The 16,148-nt window shown below is 44.5% G+C and overlaps 1 protein-coding gene across 2 annotated transcripts in view; it reads right to left on the reverse strand.

Annotated features, from left to right (window-relative positions):
* The window catches only part of ARHGAP26 (Rho GTPase activating protein 26), a 313,981-nt gene that overhangs the window by 133,861 nt on the left and 163,972 nt on the right, over positions 1-16,148 (reverse strand). For both annotated transcript variants that reach the window (XM_045028598.1, XM_045028597.1), the window contains exons 12-14: positions 12,914-12,950; positions 2,644-2,709; positions 1,237-1,311 (exon numbers count right to left, since the gene is read on the reverse strand). In XM_045028598.1, the coding sequence (XP_044884533.1) occupies positions 1,237-1,311; positions 2,644-2,709; positions 12,914-12,950 (178 nt within the window). The remainder of the gene's footprint in view (positions 1-1,236; positions 1,312-2,643; positions 2,710-12,913; positions 12,951-16,148) is intronic.

Consider the following 16,148-nt stretch of genomic DNA (forward strand, 5'->3'; position numbering starts at 1 on the left):
TATTAGTTGTCCCCCGAAATTAGTGGGTTCTGAGATCCTGTAGAACCTCCCCTTAGGCTGGGGGGGGGGGGGGAATCCTTCAGCATTCCCGGAAACCCAATAGATACATTAAATGAGATTTTGGGGCCCAGCTGGGTCTGCTGCACTGACCTCTGAAGTACTGTATCTCACTATTCAGTTGTGCTTGTCTTCAGTGTTCAAAACACTCAGGATTTGTAGCTCTCCATTCTTCACAGTGAGAGCAATGGAATTGGGAAAGCAAAAGGCAGACTGCAGTGCAGAGGGGCTTAGCACAAAGTAGAAACTGGGAAGGAGATGGTGTCACATCATCAGGCTGTTCAGCATACACACAGAGAGGAACAGCAGCCTTGAACTTCACACAGGCAAATCCTTTCCAAGGTGGGAGGGACATCTGAAGACCTGACTAGGACTCTGTCTCAAGTGGACATTCTCAAACACTGGGTTGAGCCTTGTTGGTCAGACACAGAGCCCTAACAACATAAGCCCCTTTTGCCCTTCCCTTTAGCACATTCAGCTACAGATAAAGAAGCTCTTCCAGGGGGGTCTACTGAAAAACCAGATGAAATTATGAAACAGTCACTGCCCCCCACAATCCCACAGCAGCTAAGCCCAACACACACACTTGCTATCCCCATCCAGTTAATCTACACTATTCCCTTCACACTCTGACCAACTGTTAGAATGGCTGTGTTGAAATCTGACTGACAACAGGGTTCTTTTATTACCTGCTATGGGGAAAGTTAATAACAAGAAAGGGGTGGGTGGGCAGGGATAAAATAATGCTGCTAGCAGTAAACATAGCTGGACAGGAAAATTAGGTCTAAAGGTAGAGCAACTAGAACCATGAGCAACATGAAATAGACACAAAACTTGAGAGGGAGCATGTGGCAGGTATAGGAATAAAAATAACACACGGTTCAGCTATTTTTCTGAAGGTTATAGGCTGCATTTGGGAAGACTGCCAAGATTTGCAAAGCATACGAGTGAGGCAAAAGCAACAGACCAGGTGAAATAAAAGCCCCTTTAAAGTGAATGCCCTTCACAATTCCTAGTGTTCCGATCCCTGCACTCTCCTGACCTCTCACAGAACATGCTAATGAGAGTTCATTTCCCAAAGTGGAATTCCCACCCCAGGTTCTGGTATCTCGACAAAAGCCTCCGTCACCAGGGCTAGTAATAAGCTGCTTCCCTCTAATGCGGATTTGAGACACTTACCCATTAAGATACTCAATAGCTTTTGAACTCTGGAGTTTACTCCAACAATTCGGTAGAGCCCTTGCTCATTGATCCCTGGAAAAATAAAGAGGTTACTTAATTAGGGGAATGTTAAAAGAACTATTAACATTTCTTTCATTTCCTTGGCTTCGCTAATAGCTGCAGTAATTAAAGCTTCCACCAGCTGCATGCAACACTCTCAGCCTGGTTGTTATAGAAAGGGTTGAGATTTGGTTTTGACGTCTGGGTTTTTATGTATTTATTACAAAGTGGTGTCTCCTGATCAGCTCAGAAATCAGAGGATGGTGGTGCCTGTTCGCCACACTAGTGGACAACAGGAAAGCATGGAAGCACCAGAAACAAATATCATTTGATTGGCAACATGTTTGTGGCTGGGTTGAGGAGTCTGATGCTAAGACCTGCTGGTCAGGGACTGTGTCTTTCTATACGTCAGCAGAGTGTGCAGCACAATGTGATTCTGATCCAAAGTGAGGCTTATGGTAGTACAGAAACAAATAATAAAGGACCTGACTAACTGGAGCTGAATATCCCTCCAGTCTTACTGAAGGGAATGAGAGTTGAGGGATTTTTGATCTCTGCAGGTCTAAATAAATGTGTTGGCTTTGTTTGCCACCCCACCCACCCCCTCTTTTTTTTTTTTTTTGAACCAGGGTTTTAATCACAGCCAGCATGTTATCTGAACAGAGGTTGTACCATGGACAGCAGGAAAATCTCAATAATGCAAACTATTTTTCTTCATTTAGGGCGTTGAAAAACTTCACCAGCCTGCAGCTCTTTAGTAACCACCGCATACTCTATGTCTTTAGGATTGGAGCCTCTGCAGCACTGCAGTTTGGCAAATACTCAGTTCCTAACACCACCCAATGTTCTGAATTCTCTCACAGGTAGGATGGAGAGCAATGGGCTGGACTCGGGAGACCTGGGTTCAAATGCGGATCAGCCACAGATTTCCTGTGTGACCATGGGCAAGTCACTTTCTCTTACCTGTGCCTACCCCCCTGTAAAATGGGGATGACATTTCTCTACCTTACAGGGGTATTGAGAATAAAATTGAGAATTAAATTCATATTTGTTTATGAACATTAAATTATACCCAAAATTAGATTTCAAATTAAATTCCACTCCTAATTTTTAAAATCTAGCCCAACATTTCTTTATCTTTCTGTTCTTGATATTTGCTTAACACCTGCGTTCTCCAGTTATTCAGGCTAAAGTACATAGCCAGCTAGGGCATCTGTGCGAGCCTATAATGAGGTATATCAAACATGGGTCTCTGAGGGTTAATAGATCATTTCTGTGCACAGAAAGAGAAGGTAAGCACTGACCATGCTAAAAACTGATGCAAGACCTTCCCTAAAAACAAAACCATCTGGTGAACTACTATACCTCTTGTTTCGACAGCATTTATGCATTTCCTGATAATGCTGAATCCGATATTATCCAACTGGGCAGCTGAAAGGAAAGAAAAAAATTGATTAAACACCTGGCAGTGAGGAGGATTTCACCATAAGCATTCCATTCATCCAGCAGAATCATCTCTGAGACTGAAACAGATACTGTATTGCTTTTTAAAAAATAATTTGGGGGGATAAATTTGGTGTCCACAAAAGAGAGAGACTAACGCACTAGCTTTCTTCAGGAACAACTCAGGGAAGTACATGACACTGCTCATACATCTCATTTCAAATCCCCATGCTGTTCCAATCCTGGGCCTACCCACAGCTTTGCCAATGCACTTCACTCTTGACCTGCAGCACCCCCTCTAATTCTAGTTCCAGGTCCCTGCAGAGATGCAGTTTGTGCGTGTTCACTGCATTCATTCAGGACCAGGATGCTATCTCCTGTATGAGACTTCTGGCTGGGAGGTCTGTCAGTCTCTCTCGTTTGCCACAAGCCACATCATTTCAGACGACCAGTCTCTAAACATTCCACAAGTCCCCTACTTCACCTCCTACATCAGTGATTTCCTTCCTAACCTCCATCCAGCTGAAACATGATTGCTGTTGCTGGAGGGGTGACTTCACCTTGAGAGTTTCCTCCTGTGTCAGACTTCTGTCCGCCTAGATATGTCAGGGGACTGAATTTCATGTGTGGCTTGTTTTTGTTTTTTGTTTTTTTTAATTGTATGATAGGTTGGTGCATTTTGATCGATGCCCCACAAAATGCGCTAAATAAGCAACTGGAGAAGGAAGAAAGGTGACCAAGGGGAGACTGGAAGGAAACAACTGGAAGAGGTTGGAGGAGAAAAATAGGAATGGGGATGAAGGGAGAATGGAAGGAGGACGTAAAATGGGAGGCGAAGGTACGTAGCAGTGAGTGTTACCCAGTGAAGAGAGACTGGAGGGATGGAGTCCTTTAGCAATGGAAGAAGGGAACAGGGGGTATGTGTATGAATTGATGAAGGGTTTGAAACTCTTTAAAGCAACGTTTTCCAAACTCATGGCCCGCTGTGCAGTTGGTAGTGATCCAAAAAGTCACATGGTGCTGAAAGATTACATTTAGAGTAAAAGTAGACGTTACCCAAAGAAGACAAAACACCTATCACCTTAAAGACACTACGTAATACTTCCCCTAATATGGTAAGCAAGCGTTGTGAGTTGACCTAGGGAGGAGAATGGTCCAAGCAATCACAAAGAGGCAGAGAAGTTTCCACAAGACAATCTACTGAGATGTGGCCCACACTATAAAAAAAAAAAAAGTTTGAGAACCTGTGACATAAATCAGCAGGAGAGATCTTGCAGTGTGACTGGTTGGTTCTCCTTCACTGTCTAGGAGGGAACACAGCCAACTGTGGTCATGACTGACCCATGCAGGATTCCAACCTTAGACAAAAACTAACCCATTCCCCTGAGGAGCCACCTTGCATCCTAGGGGCATTATATTATTCAGGTAAACGCTTTTGAGTCGCAGACTGTAAAATGCCCAAGTAAAAAGTTTTTTCCCTTGGGGACCGCACACAATACAACAGATTTTCCTCCTTCCTTTGCAGATTTGCACAGTGGAAGCAGAGCCCTTTCTTCTATTAGCATTAATGAAATATTTATTCTGTGCAAATTAGGATGTCCTGAAGGGATCCAACTCTTGAGCCTGAGAATAAGACCTAAAAATTTCATACTAATGGAATATAACACTCAATTAACTCCTCCTGTTGCAGTATTTCAAATTTAATTTAAACAAGTTATTTGCCGGGATCCTGAGGGAATATTTATCCCTTAGTAAGCTCTCAATCAGTACATGGGGCACACTGCCTGCAGTCAGCTATTTGTCAAGGAAAATTACTTCTTTTATTTGCAAAGATTTGAGAAATATGCAGAAAGCACACTGAAAGTGCATTCAAGAGCATGAAGAACTTTATGTACCATCTAAAAGTTCCATTACATAGGAAGCATGATCTAGTGTTTACAGCAATGAGAAGTCAAGAGAAATGGGATTTATTCCCAACTCTACACAGATTTTGGACAAGTCATTTAGTCTCCCTGCGCCTCAGTTTTCCCATCTGTGAAATGGGAATACTTCCCAACGGTGCCTCACAGAAGTGTTGTGAAACTGAATTCATTAATATTTTTAAGCAATTTATGGTCTTTGGATGCAGGAAGCTAGAGCAGAGAAAAGTATTATTTACAAAACAGCTGATTTTATTTCCTCCTACACAAAAAACATCAAATTTCAAAGACACAAAACAGTACTATTTCTAGGGTCCAATAAAAAAGTTTCAGAGTCCAGGAATCATGGCGGCTTCACAACATGAGCAGTGCAATATTTTGCCTTTACCCCATCCCTGACATTTCGTAATTCAAAAGCACATCGAACACACAGCTGATTCACAACAATGGGACAGTTTGTTGGCTGTCCGTAGCTTGCAAGGTGCAACCCCCTTACTAGTCAATTTTACCCATCACCCCGAGTCATCTGTTCATTTGTTTTTAAAGTTCTGTGCTGATACCATTACTTACATGATGAATGGCAAGAGAAACAGAGACAATACAACTTCTCTACATTTATTTTTCTGGGAAAACATGCTGAAATGCTGAGCCAACACACACACAAGTTAAAGAATACTCACATTACAGGACATGCATAATGGCTATGAAGTTTTATAGGTCTTGCTAACTGCTTCATGCGTCTTTTAACAGCCCAATATTCCCCAGGAACAGACACAACAGACTCTCTGGGGTACTGTGTTTTAGTTTAGGTTTTCAATAGAACGAATCAAAACAGATCAAAGCTATTAGGTCCACTTCAGACCTCTTCTGCCACACTACTCCACAAACCTTGGGTACTCAATATAGAATAAACTGGATATAGCAGGCCCACTACTACTTTGACAGTCTTTATTTAAAAAAAAAAAAATTGCTGATGTTAAACAGTTCCAGCAAAACCAAGGTACCCGACTAGTGACTTGGATTTCAGGTGCTGAACACTGCAAAAGGGGCCGGATTTTCAGAAGGGGCCTCCCAAAATTACTGGTCAAAATTTAGCTCGGAATGTTTTTTATGGCCTACCCTGGATTCTCCCTGTCCCCTCCAGGTGCTCCCTTTCCCTGCTCCCCTGCAGCTTTAGTTAAGTTCCTTCCATGTTTGATACTGAGAACGTGCAGGTTACAATCGGGCATTCTCTCTCTCCCCCGCTCCGCCCCGCCCCGCAATTTATTTCCACTGCTGGAGAGTCATCGTAAGTCCACTACACCACTCAGTACTGACTGAGTTACCGCTAAAGGGATCATCGCAAGACCTTTCAACAGTGTTTGCCAAGACAGAGTGAGGAAGCAGGAGCAATCCTTCCAGATGAAAGTGACAGAGCATAATCCTCCCCCAGCTGTTGAGTCAGCTCTTTAGACTCCTTGCTGAGCTCTGGATCAGGAAAGGTCAAGGATTTATTTGCAATCTTCGTAGCCTTATGCTCTCCAGAAATATCTAATTAAATAAATATCCAGACAGCCTTATTTATCCTTTCATTTGACTTTTAATGAGCACCATAAAAAGCTTGATTTCCACTCTCCCTCACAGAAGCTTCTTTTTATCTCTCTTGTTTACTCACTGACTTAGCTCAGAGATGACAGATCATAGCTGCATCTGGAACTACTAATGCCGTGATCCTTAACACCCACAACATTCTCCCTAGGCAGCTCTGCGATCTGCAGCACGAGGCTTTAGCTAGATTTCCCCTAGGTCAGCAGTCAATTCTCCCATTTAGATTCTGCTTGCTAACATCTGATGACTTGGGAGTGGTGGTGGAATGCGTGCGTGTGACTTAGGGCTTGTCTAAACTACCGGCAGGATGGACGGGCAGCGATCGATCCAGCGGGGGTTGATTTATCATGTCTAGTACAGACGAGATAAATTGACCGCCAATTGCTCTAGCATCGATTCCGGTACTCCACCTCAACGAGAAGCGCAAGCGGAATTGATGGGAGAGTGTCTCCCGTCGACACACCACCGTGAAGACACCGCGGTAAGTAGATCTAAGTATGTCAACTTCAGCTACGTTATTCATGTAGCTGAAGTTGCATAACTTAGATCGAACCCTCCATGTAGTGTAGACCAGTCGTCAGTCTGTTGCATTTTGAGCTAGCACAGTGAGCTGTGGATAGGAGTTGGAGGCTAATGGCAGCCGAGAGTGTGATCCTTTCCATCTACCTTGGATACACATGGTGGCCAGCATGCCTCAATTCTCTATAATAAAGGGTGCTCCTCATCCCCATCCTATATTCTCTCGCTCAGATTGTTATTTATTTCCATTAGAAGTGCAGAATTGCAAAGATGAAGGTAACTGTCATTTACCAATAGAAACTGAACTTCTGCTCTAATTATTCGTTCATTTTGAGCTTCTTATCTTGCAGCTGGGCAGTGGCAGGTTGAGAGGTACAGTACATGGAACCAAATTTCAGGGGATGCAGCTTGACTCAGTTTTTCCCTATGCTCCACTTCAGTGGATGGATGTGAGTCGAGCGCACGCACACACACACACACACACACACACACACACACACACACACTTACTTCTACAATAGTGTGTGTGTGTGTATTTCAATGTACAACTGACCAGAGTATCAATCCAAGATAGTATTCATGCTATAATCTGGTATAGAGATACTTTAATCAACATTTGACAAGCACCACCATTATTCCAGCTTTTTTGCTAACTAAATACAAGCAACTTATCCTGTCTTATGCAACATCTTGAACTACCCTACCGCCATGTACATTATTTCTATTTAATCCCTTAATTCCATCGTTCAGTGCTGACACAGCAACTCCCTGAGCATAGGGGAAGGGGGGAAATCAGCCTCAGGTTGATTTTGCTGAATCCAGACTTACAAATGTCACACCACACCAGAGACACAAGATCAAACAGGCTCCCTTGCAGTCTATGTTATACAGCTTTGTGTTTTATAGCAGAACAAAACAAAAACTCTCTCAAAGAGTTTTATAGAATTAAACACGAATGGAGGGAGAGAAATCAAGAAACGGAGACCAGGAAAAATGAGGTTTCCGTTTGTGATTTAAAAGCTGAAGAATTGATGAGATGCCAAGATGACAGGGAAGAGGAGCTGCAGAGCAGAAGGCTCTTGCATTGAACACATTCTCACAGAAGCTGGATGAAGGACAGATATCAGGTAGTGTGGGAAAAGTGAAGGGAGTGAGGTGGTTTGTAGAGAGCATAAGGTCTCTGAAGAGTTTATAAAACGATTTTGAACCAGATCCTGAAGTAAAAGGGGAGCCAGTGGAGTTGGAGAAGAGGATGTATTCATTCATCTTCTTCCATGTACCAAGGCCAAATGGCCTAGAGTATTTGTTTTCAGAGACTAAAGCAGAGCAGAACAGGACAGGTCTTCTGGCTTTTGCTAACCAAGACATTAAAATACACTTAGTGTTAGAAGTTCACTGAAACTCATCCCTCCACCCCCATCACCTCTCTCACAAGTCACTCCCTTTTCTCCCTAAGCAGAGCAGGATAAATTACTTTATGGATGCTGGCCCTCTGGCCACTTATAAAATCCGATGGCTCCGTAAACTAAGAAAGCAGCCAAGAAGCAGACTTCAAGGATGTACTGGTCTCAGACCACTGCAAGTAGGGCAATAACATAGTCTTGTTGGCTCTGGGAGTCAGGACTTAGACACAGACTTCACAGGAGCAATCAATCACTGAATCAGTGGTAACGTATTTGTAGGGAGGCTCCATACTTAGGATCACATGGCAAATAACCTTGACAATAGCCCAGTCTCTGATCCTCCCTGTCTATAGAATCAATTTGAGCAGAGCTGGTCAAAGGTACAGTTCAATTCACACACACTTTTTAAAGGGCACTAGACCACAGTTGTATGTTTGAACACATGAGCAGCTGCTTTAGTGTTACCATATGGAAAAAAAATTGGTTACCTACCTTTTGTAACTGTTGTTCTTCGAGATGTGTTGCTCATGTCCATTCCATTCTAGGTGTGCACACACTCATGCACACAGTTGTTGGAGACTTTTGCCTAAGCGGTATCTGTAGGGTCAACTGTGGCACCCCCTTGAGTGCTGTGTTCATGCGTCGGTATATTAGGTGCCGCTGCCCCTGTGCGCTCTCAGTTCCTTCCTGCTGGCAACTCCGACAGAGGGGTTGGAGGGTGGGTAATGGAACGGACATAAGCAACGCATCTTGAAGAACAACAGTTACGAAAGGTAGGTAACCAATTTTTCTTATTCGATTGCTTGCTCATGTCAATTCCATTCTAGGTGACTCACAAGCAGTATCCTCAGAGGTGGGCTCAGAGTTCAGATTTTGGCGGCTTGTGGAACAAAGAAGGCTGTAAAGAACCACCAATTCTCTTGCAATCTGCAAGACAAGGCGTTCCGATCGTCACAGGCAGTAAGAAGGAACTGAGAAGGTGTAGGGTCGGCGGCGCCTAATATACCGATGCACGAGCGTGGCACTCAAGGGGGCGCCACAGTCAACCCTACTGATACCGCTAAGGCAACAGTTTCCGACAACTGTGCACGTGGGCACGCACACACCTAGAATGGAATCAACATAAGCAAGCACGCGAAGAAGAATTGCACAGGCCAACTTAACAATATTTTACTTTTACGTACACACTTTTCACCTGACAATCTTGGTGCACTTTACAAACACTAAATGCAATCTGTGAAGTAGGCAAGGAGCATTCTCCTCATTTTGCAGATGTGGCATGGCAAAGGAGAAGATACTGAAAGACACGCACCTTTGCCCAGGCCTTCCCAACTGCACAACTGTGTGCATGAGTGTGTGCACACCTAGAATGGAATGGACATGAGCAACACATCTCGAAGAACAACAGTTACAAAAGGTAGGTAACCAGATTCTCAGTTGACTAGTGAAGCTGCAGGCAGCAGAGAAACAGGGTGTATGATCTCCTCTCGAATGCCTCAACTTAAACTTTGAAAAGCACCCAGATACCTTGGTGAGAAGGATCACTAAGGGTATGTCTACACTGCTATTGAAAACCAGGGGGTGGTCTACATCAGCTGACTCTGGCTCTTGGGGCTCAGACTAAGATGCTGTTTAACTGTGGTGTAGATATTCAGGCTGGGGCTGGAGCCTGAGCTCTGGGACCCTCTCCCCTTGCAGGGTCCCAGAGCCCAGGCTCCAGCTGGTTCCGCAAAGTCTACACTGCAATTAAACAGCCCCTTAGCCTAAGTCAGCTAACACAGGCCAGCCACGTGTTTAACGGTGGTGTAGACATACCCTACATGCACTTACTACTGCTGTAACTAGTGACTTTCCCAAAGCTACACAGAAAGTCCATGGCCAGGAACAGAAGCCAAGAAGAAACAAAGAATCAGCTACGCCACCCTCTTCCCCTTGAGAGTAAAAGTACACTGTCCCTACAATGCCACCAGTCCCTACCAGAGCCAGAATGGAGTTCTGACTAGGACTTAGCCATACTGCCAACCAAATTCGGAGTACCATATTTACTCACACTCTTGCTGCACTAATGCACTCTGGGAGACATCTCAAGTACAAACAGTGCTACCAGACCAAGTTTTAATCTCTCTTCCCTTCAGCAGGGTCAGACACAGAGCCCCAAGCTGTAACCTACATAGTCCCTGAAGGAATCAGTAAAACCTTGCTTTGTCACTGTGTACCTAAGGAACCAGCTGTTAACATGCCTCCTCTCAACTAATAATATTGCAGCTCCAACTCAGTGAATTTAGAGATTGGCTCAGACAATGCAAGCTGCAATAATTGTACCACTCAGAAGCAAGGGTAAGACAAAGTTAGCAGCACTGCATATCCCACCTAGGTATCGAATTACCTGTCATTGCACCATCTTGTATCATTCACCACCTCTATAAAAAACCAAAACTGACAGGGATGTAAATCTTGCCTTGGAGAGCGGGGGGGAAATTGTGGGGAGAGGAGCGGGAGAGTGGGACTGAAATCATTTTCTATTTGTCAGCACCAGTGGCTGGCAAGGACAGAAAGGGAAGCCATGCTACCCCAGGCTGCTCAGTCAGCTGAATGTCAGACCTATCAGATGAAGGAGCTCGATGTCCAGAAGCAAGTCTGAAATTCCCCATTAGTGTGTATAACCCTTCTCAGATTCAGCAGGGGAAAACATTCTATTTATAAGCCACACACCAGCCGGGATCCCACAGCAACAAAGGCCTATGATCTCATGGGGCTTTCATCTTAGCTAACGGCTGACTAAAAATGGCAACAGGACTCTCATCCCCCTTCCCCTTCACGCTCCAGCCCTCCCTCAGCTCACGCCCTTAATAAAGCTGCCAGTGATCTGTTCAAAGACTTAGACACCAGTGGGAGCTAAGGAAACAGACTGTGTGTAAATAAACTTGCCTGTGATAAGTGGCCCAAATGCATGTAGAGGGTTCAGACTGCCCCTCAAGAGGGCCCCCCAGATTTATTGGGGCATTATGTATGGAGAACCTAAGCTAGGCATTGCAGAGCCAGTGTAGGCTTTGCAAACTTAGTGTGCCTTAAACAAAAGGAATGATGGAGAATTAGAAAATGCAAGTGACCATAGAAAGCTTCCCAAGGACGTGTGACCTGAACTCTACCACTGCCAAGGTGCAGTGCGTTTTAAAATTGCGATCGTTTTGCAATCTGACCATTTACGGGAGGTCACGGGTCCAGGTTAAGGTTCTGACTGATTTTTGTTCTCTTCTCCCTGACAACTGATCTGTGCCTTGTTTTGCCCAGCCGTAAAATGGGAATATGAGCACTCTGAGCTCCTCTGAGGCAAGGTGTCGTATAAAGACAAAGTATTACTCCTTCGCACAGCCCTCTGTGAACATGAAACACTATGTCAGCGCTGGGTGTTGGTCATTTTGCTTTGCACGGAAGCATAATAAACACACCAAATATGATAAAAACCACATGCAGCCAATAACCAGGGTTTAATCCATGTCAGGAAGAGGGAGGCGGGGGAGTGGAGGAGCAAGAGCTGTGAGTAGCTGCAAGAAAAAAAGCATTTACAAACATTCCCTCACTTAGGCCTGGTCTACACTGGGGGGGGAGGAGGGAGATAGCGTCGACATACTTAGATTGACTTACCGTGGTGTCTTCACCGCGGTGAGTCAACTGCTGCCACTCCCCTGTCGACACCTCCTGCGCCTCTCACGGCAGTGGAGTACAGGAGTCGACAGGACAGCGCTCAGGGATCGATTTATCATGTCTAGACTAGACGCGATAAATCGACCCCCGCTGGATCGATCGCTGCCCACCAATCTGGCGGGTAGTGTAGACATACCCTTAGTGTCTATGTACTATCACAGTGAGAGGTGCTTCCAGGCAAGTGTGAAGACAGGTTCCTGTCCCAGAGAGCTTACAATTGAAATATTTACTTGTTTAAAAATAAAGAGTTGGCTTCAGTGTGCCCAGTAACTGTAGGTGCGTTTAAGAGCTCTGAGTAGCTGCAATTTGGAGGATATCTATGCTAGCCCAAACCTATTGAAAATGGTCCAATCAAGCGTTTTGAGACATGGGAGGTGAGAGGTGGGACAAGGTGGAACTGCTCCTCCTTGGAGCAATGGGAGTACTCTTCTGAGTCCAGGACGCATTGATTGTCTGGGCTAAGGGAGATAAGTCTTTAAGCTCCATCTTTTGGGCTCTTTTTCAGAGATCTGATTAGGCAGGGTCTTCCCAGAGTATCTGTTGGCACTGGCTTGCTCCATAAGAGTCTGAGTCTTTTGGTAAAAAGAAGGCTGGTCTATTGGGCTGTCACATTGGTTGAGTTGGAGAAAAGGAAGGATTGGTGCGGTTTTTTATTATTATTATTTATAAATATCAATAATATTAAACAAAATCATACTTGCTTTTTATAATAATCATTCCATATCTAACTCTTAATTCCTCAGAGTACTTTACAAACTGATGCAGATCATCATCATCATCCCAATTTAATGGATGGGGAAAATCTGAGCATCATGCTCCAGAGCAGATGAGACAAGAATTACAATCTCACCTCCCAGTCCCTTTTGTCTCATTCAAACTGTTCCATGATTACAGTCAAATATAAGCAACAGACATGGCCACATCAGTAATGACTGCATGCTGTGATGGCGTGCAGGGCAATTCCTATTTGCAGCACCTCTTCCTCACAATGCATTAGTTTTCCCAAGCAACAAGATCTTGCTCTAAAAAAAAAAAAAATTTTAAAAATTAAATACTTACTGCCTTCACTTTGATTGTCTTTGTTCGAGTTGTAGACCTAGAAAACAGAAGGAAAGTCTTTAACCTTTTAGTTATATAAAGATTCCACATGTAGTTACTAGAACAATTATGCTACATTATTTACAATACAGAAATGCCTAGAAGCCCCAGCAAAGATCATAGCTACTTGGTGCTGGATGCTGTACGAAGATATAGTAGGAGACAGTCCCTGCCCACAAGAGTTTACAACCCAAACAGACAAGACCACAAATAGGAGAAAGCTAGAATTATCATCTCCAGTTTACAGGGGGGAAACCAAGGCATAGTGAAATTAGGCAACCTATCCAAGATCACACAAGGTCTCTGTCAGAGCCACACACATAGATCTTGATCCCAGTCCAGTATTTTAACCACAAGACCTTCCCTTCCTCAACAACTCTGCCTTTCGTGACATGGCACCATTAAGTCCTGGTCACTTTCACATCACCAAAGATGCATCCTGATGGGCACAAAAGGGGTGTTTTCAAATCCTGTTAGCTTAACGCAGCTAAAATCCCTGTCAAGAGGCAGTCTAGCATGTTTGAAGTTCTGTTGGTTGCCTCTGTTGTCTGTTAGGAGGGAGCCTACAGCCCAGTCAGCTAACATATCATGATGGAGGGGCAACTGGGCCAAATTTAGTGAGTGGTGTTGTGACCTGGCACAGGGGGCACCGGTGCCCACTCAGGACCAAACCTGAGCAGCACTCCGGCTCTGCGCACCAGGTCGCAACAAGTGAAGTGCCAGGACAGGTGCCACCATGGCAGGGTGAGTGCAGAGTAGGCTCACTCTCCAACCTTCCCCCTACCCCACCACCATCCCGAGACGATCTCTCTGCACCAGGATGGGATGAGGGCTGTGGTGCTGGGACAGAGTGTGCTGCTATGGGTAGCCACTGCCTCCTCCGTGGTGGAGAAGGACGCTGGCCTGTGATTTAGGACTGCGGGTGGGTTGCAAAAGAGAAAAAAGCAAGTAGTTGGTGGGTTGCCTTACTAAAAAGTTTGGGAGCCACTGCAATAGTACACTTCACTCCTCATCACTCACACGAGGCAGATGGTCAACCCTGAGTGTGGCAGAGACCATTAGAACCAAAAAATGTGTGTGCAGTCTTTGAACCAATGCTGCAAGCTGTGGGTAGAGCTTTCCTCTGGGTGGGAACTAAGCTGTGAAGCTCCTTCGCAAGTGAGACAAGAAGCATTAGGAATTAGTTCAATCACATCCCCGAGCAGGTTATCATTCCAGTTCTTAACAGCTAAGGAAGGAAAGTTTTCAGGGACCTTCTCCCCACTTGACAGAATACTTACAGTAACATGACAGTCTGCACTAGGCCGTGTACCTGAGGGAGGTGGGGAGAATGCAGAGGGAACTTCTACCAATCTCATGATGAGAAATGTCCTTTAAAAAACTACCCTGGCCTCCCCTGCTACCGACAGATATGATATATCATCTCAGCGGGCAGGTGTCACACGCAGTACAGTTGTCTTTGGGCCAGGAAGCTGCCTACTTGCTATCAGTGCTCTGATGTGGTTCCTCCACTGCAGTCAGGCTCCTGGGACCAGAGCTCTGAAGAAACCACAAGGCCTGTAAACTAAACTACAGTCGCTCCTTCAAAGTAACAGTAGAGTTTGAAACAAGGCATATGTGTTATTAACCAAAGCAAGAATACAATCTTATTGTTTGGTAGCTCCTCTCCCTTTCTTTTCCCTCAGTTTCCTACCATTTCTTAACAAGTATGTCTTAACTTGGACTGCAAATCCCTTGGAAGTAGTGACAGCGGGTCAAATCATCACCCCATTGAAGTCAATGGCAAAACAGGCACTTACTTCAGTGGGGCCAGGATTGCACCCTTTGTCTTTTGTCTGTAAATCACCATGTGCATTTATTGCAACTGTACAAGCAATAAAGGTTCACACCTTTAAAGAGCAAAAGAAAGGAGGTTGGGGAGCATGCTTGGTCAAAGTCATCTGACAAGAAAACTAACCTGCACTAAGTATTGCTCTCCCATGTGGCTTCTGCATCTTGGAAGGCTCCCCCTTAGAATAAACACACCTTCAACACATAGCAAATGCCTGATCAATGAGCAAGAGGCTCCTAGGGGCACATGCAACCAGCTGTTCAGGAGATGGGTAATTAATCTAGGTTTGATTCAAATAAATGAGCCAAGGAGAATGAGCTTCGTAACATAATTAACAAAGCGAGGAAGGCAGCCCAGCTTACCAAGGGCTGTACAAGTGGGTGAGCACGTAGGTATGCAAAACAGTAAAATTGATAACTATGGAGGATACAAGTCCTTCAGAGGAAACCAATCTCTATTAAATCATTGTCTTGTCTTCTCTCTCCTCTCCCACTAGGAGGTCAAAGGAAAAAGGCACTCTTTCATTCTTATAGAGAGGCACATGCTCTTGCTTCCTTGTTGACTTGGGCACCAGCTGAGATCTGTGATGAGTTTTAGGCCTGGTCTACACTGGTCAATGTAAGATGCGCAACTTCAGCTACAAGAATACTGTAGCTGAAGTCGACGCATCTTATTCCGACTTACCTCCCGTCCTCATGGCTCGGGATCGACGGCCGCAGCTCCCCCCTTGACTCCGCTACTGCCACTCGCTATGGTGGAGTTCCGGATTCAACGGGGAGTGCATTCGGGGATTGATCGCTACCCGCCGATACGGCGGGTAGTCTGGACGTATCCTTAGTAGAGAGAGAATCAGGACAAGGCAAACTGATCTACACTGAAACTTTAAGTACTGAACCAATGGCTGCAACTAAATACAGATAACCATCTGAAAAAAAAATCATTTGTCTTCATGTCATACTGTGCTTTTGCAATATTTTTATTTACACATAGTTAAGCCACTTAAATTGATGAGTCTTTGGGGAACATCAAAAGAATATCAAGTTATCATTCCTAGAATTCTTCTGCTGGTAACCCTTGCCACCATTATAAGGGCCCTACTGAGAAATCACAGTAGCACTTCTAGGAATTATACTTATATATATGTAAATTAATGGAACAACATAAAATTGAGGGACCAGACTGGGGACACTGTCCCTTTTGCGCTAAGATCCAAGCAATTCTGACTATACATTTCCGTACAAATATACTTCTCAATCTCTCCCTCTGCGGCACCACAAACTAACTACAGTACATACTTGAAAACTAGAGATTCCTTTGGCAAGAGAGAAAAACTGTTTTAAATATGTGCGCTGGGGGGTTTCTCGA

The sequence above is a fragment of the Mauremys mutica genome, chromosome 8, assembly GCF_020497125.1.
Source record: "Mauremys mutica isolate MM-2020 ecotype Southern chromosome 8, ASM2049712v1, whole genome shotgun sequence".
Taxonomy (NCBI): domain Eukaryota; kingdom Metazoa; phylum Chordata; order Testudines; family Geoemydidae; genus Mauremys; species Mauremys mutica.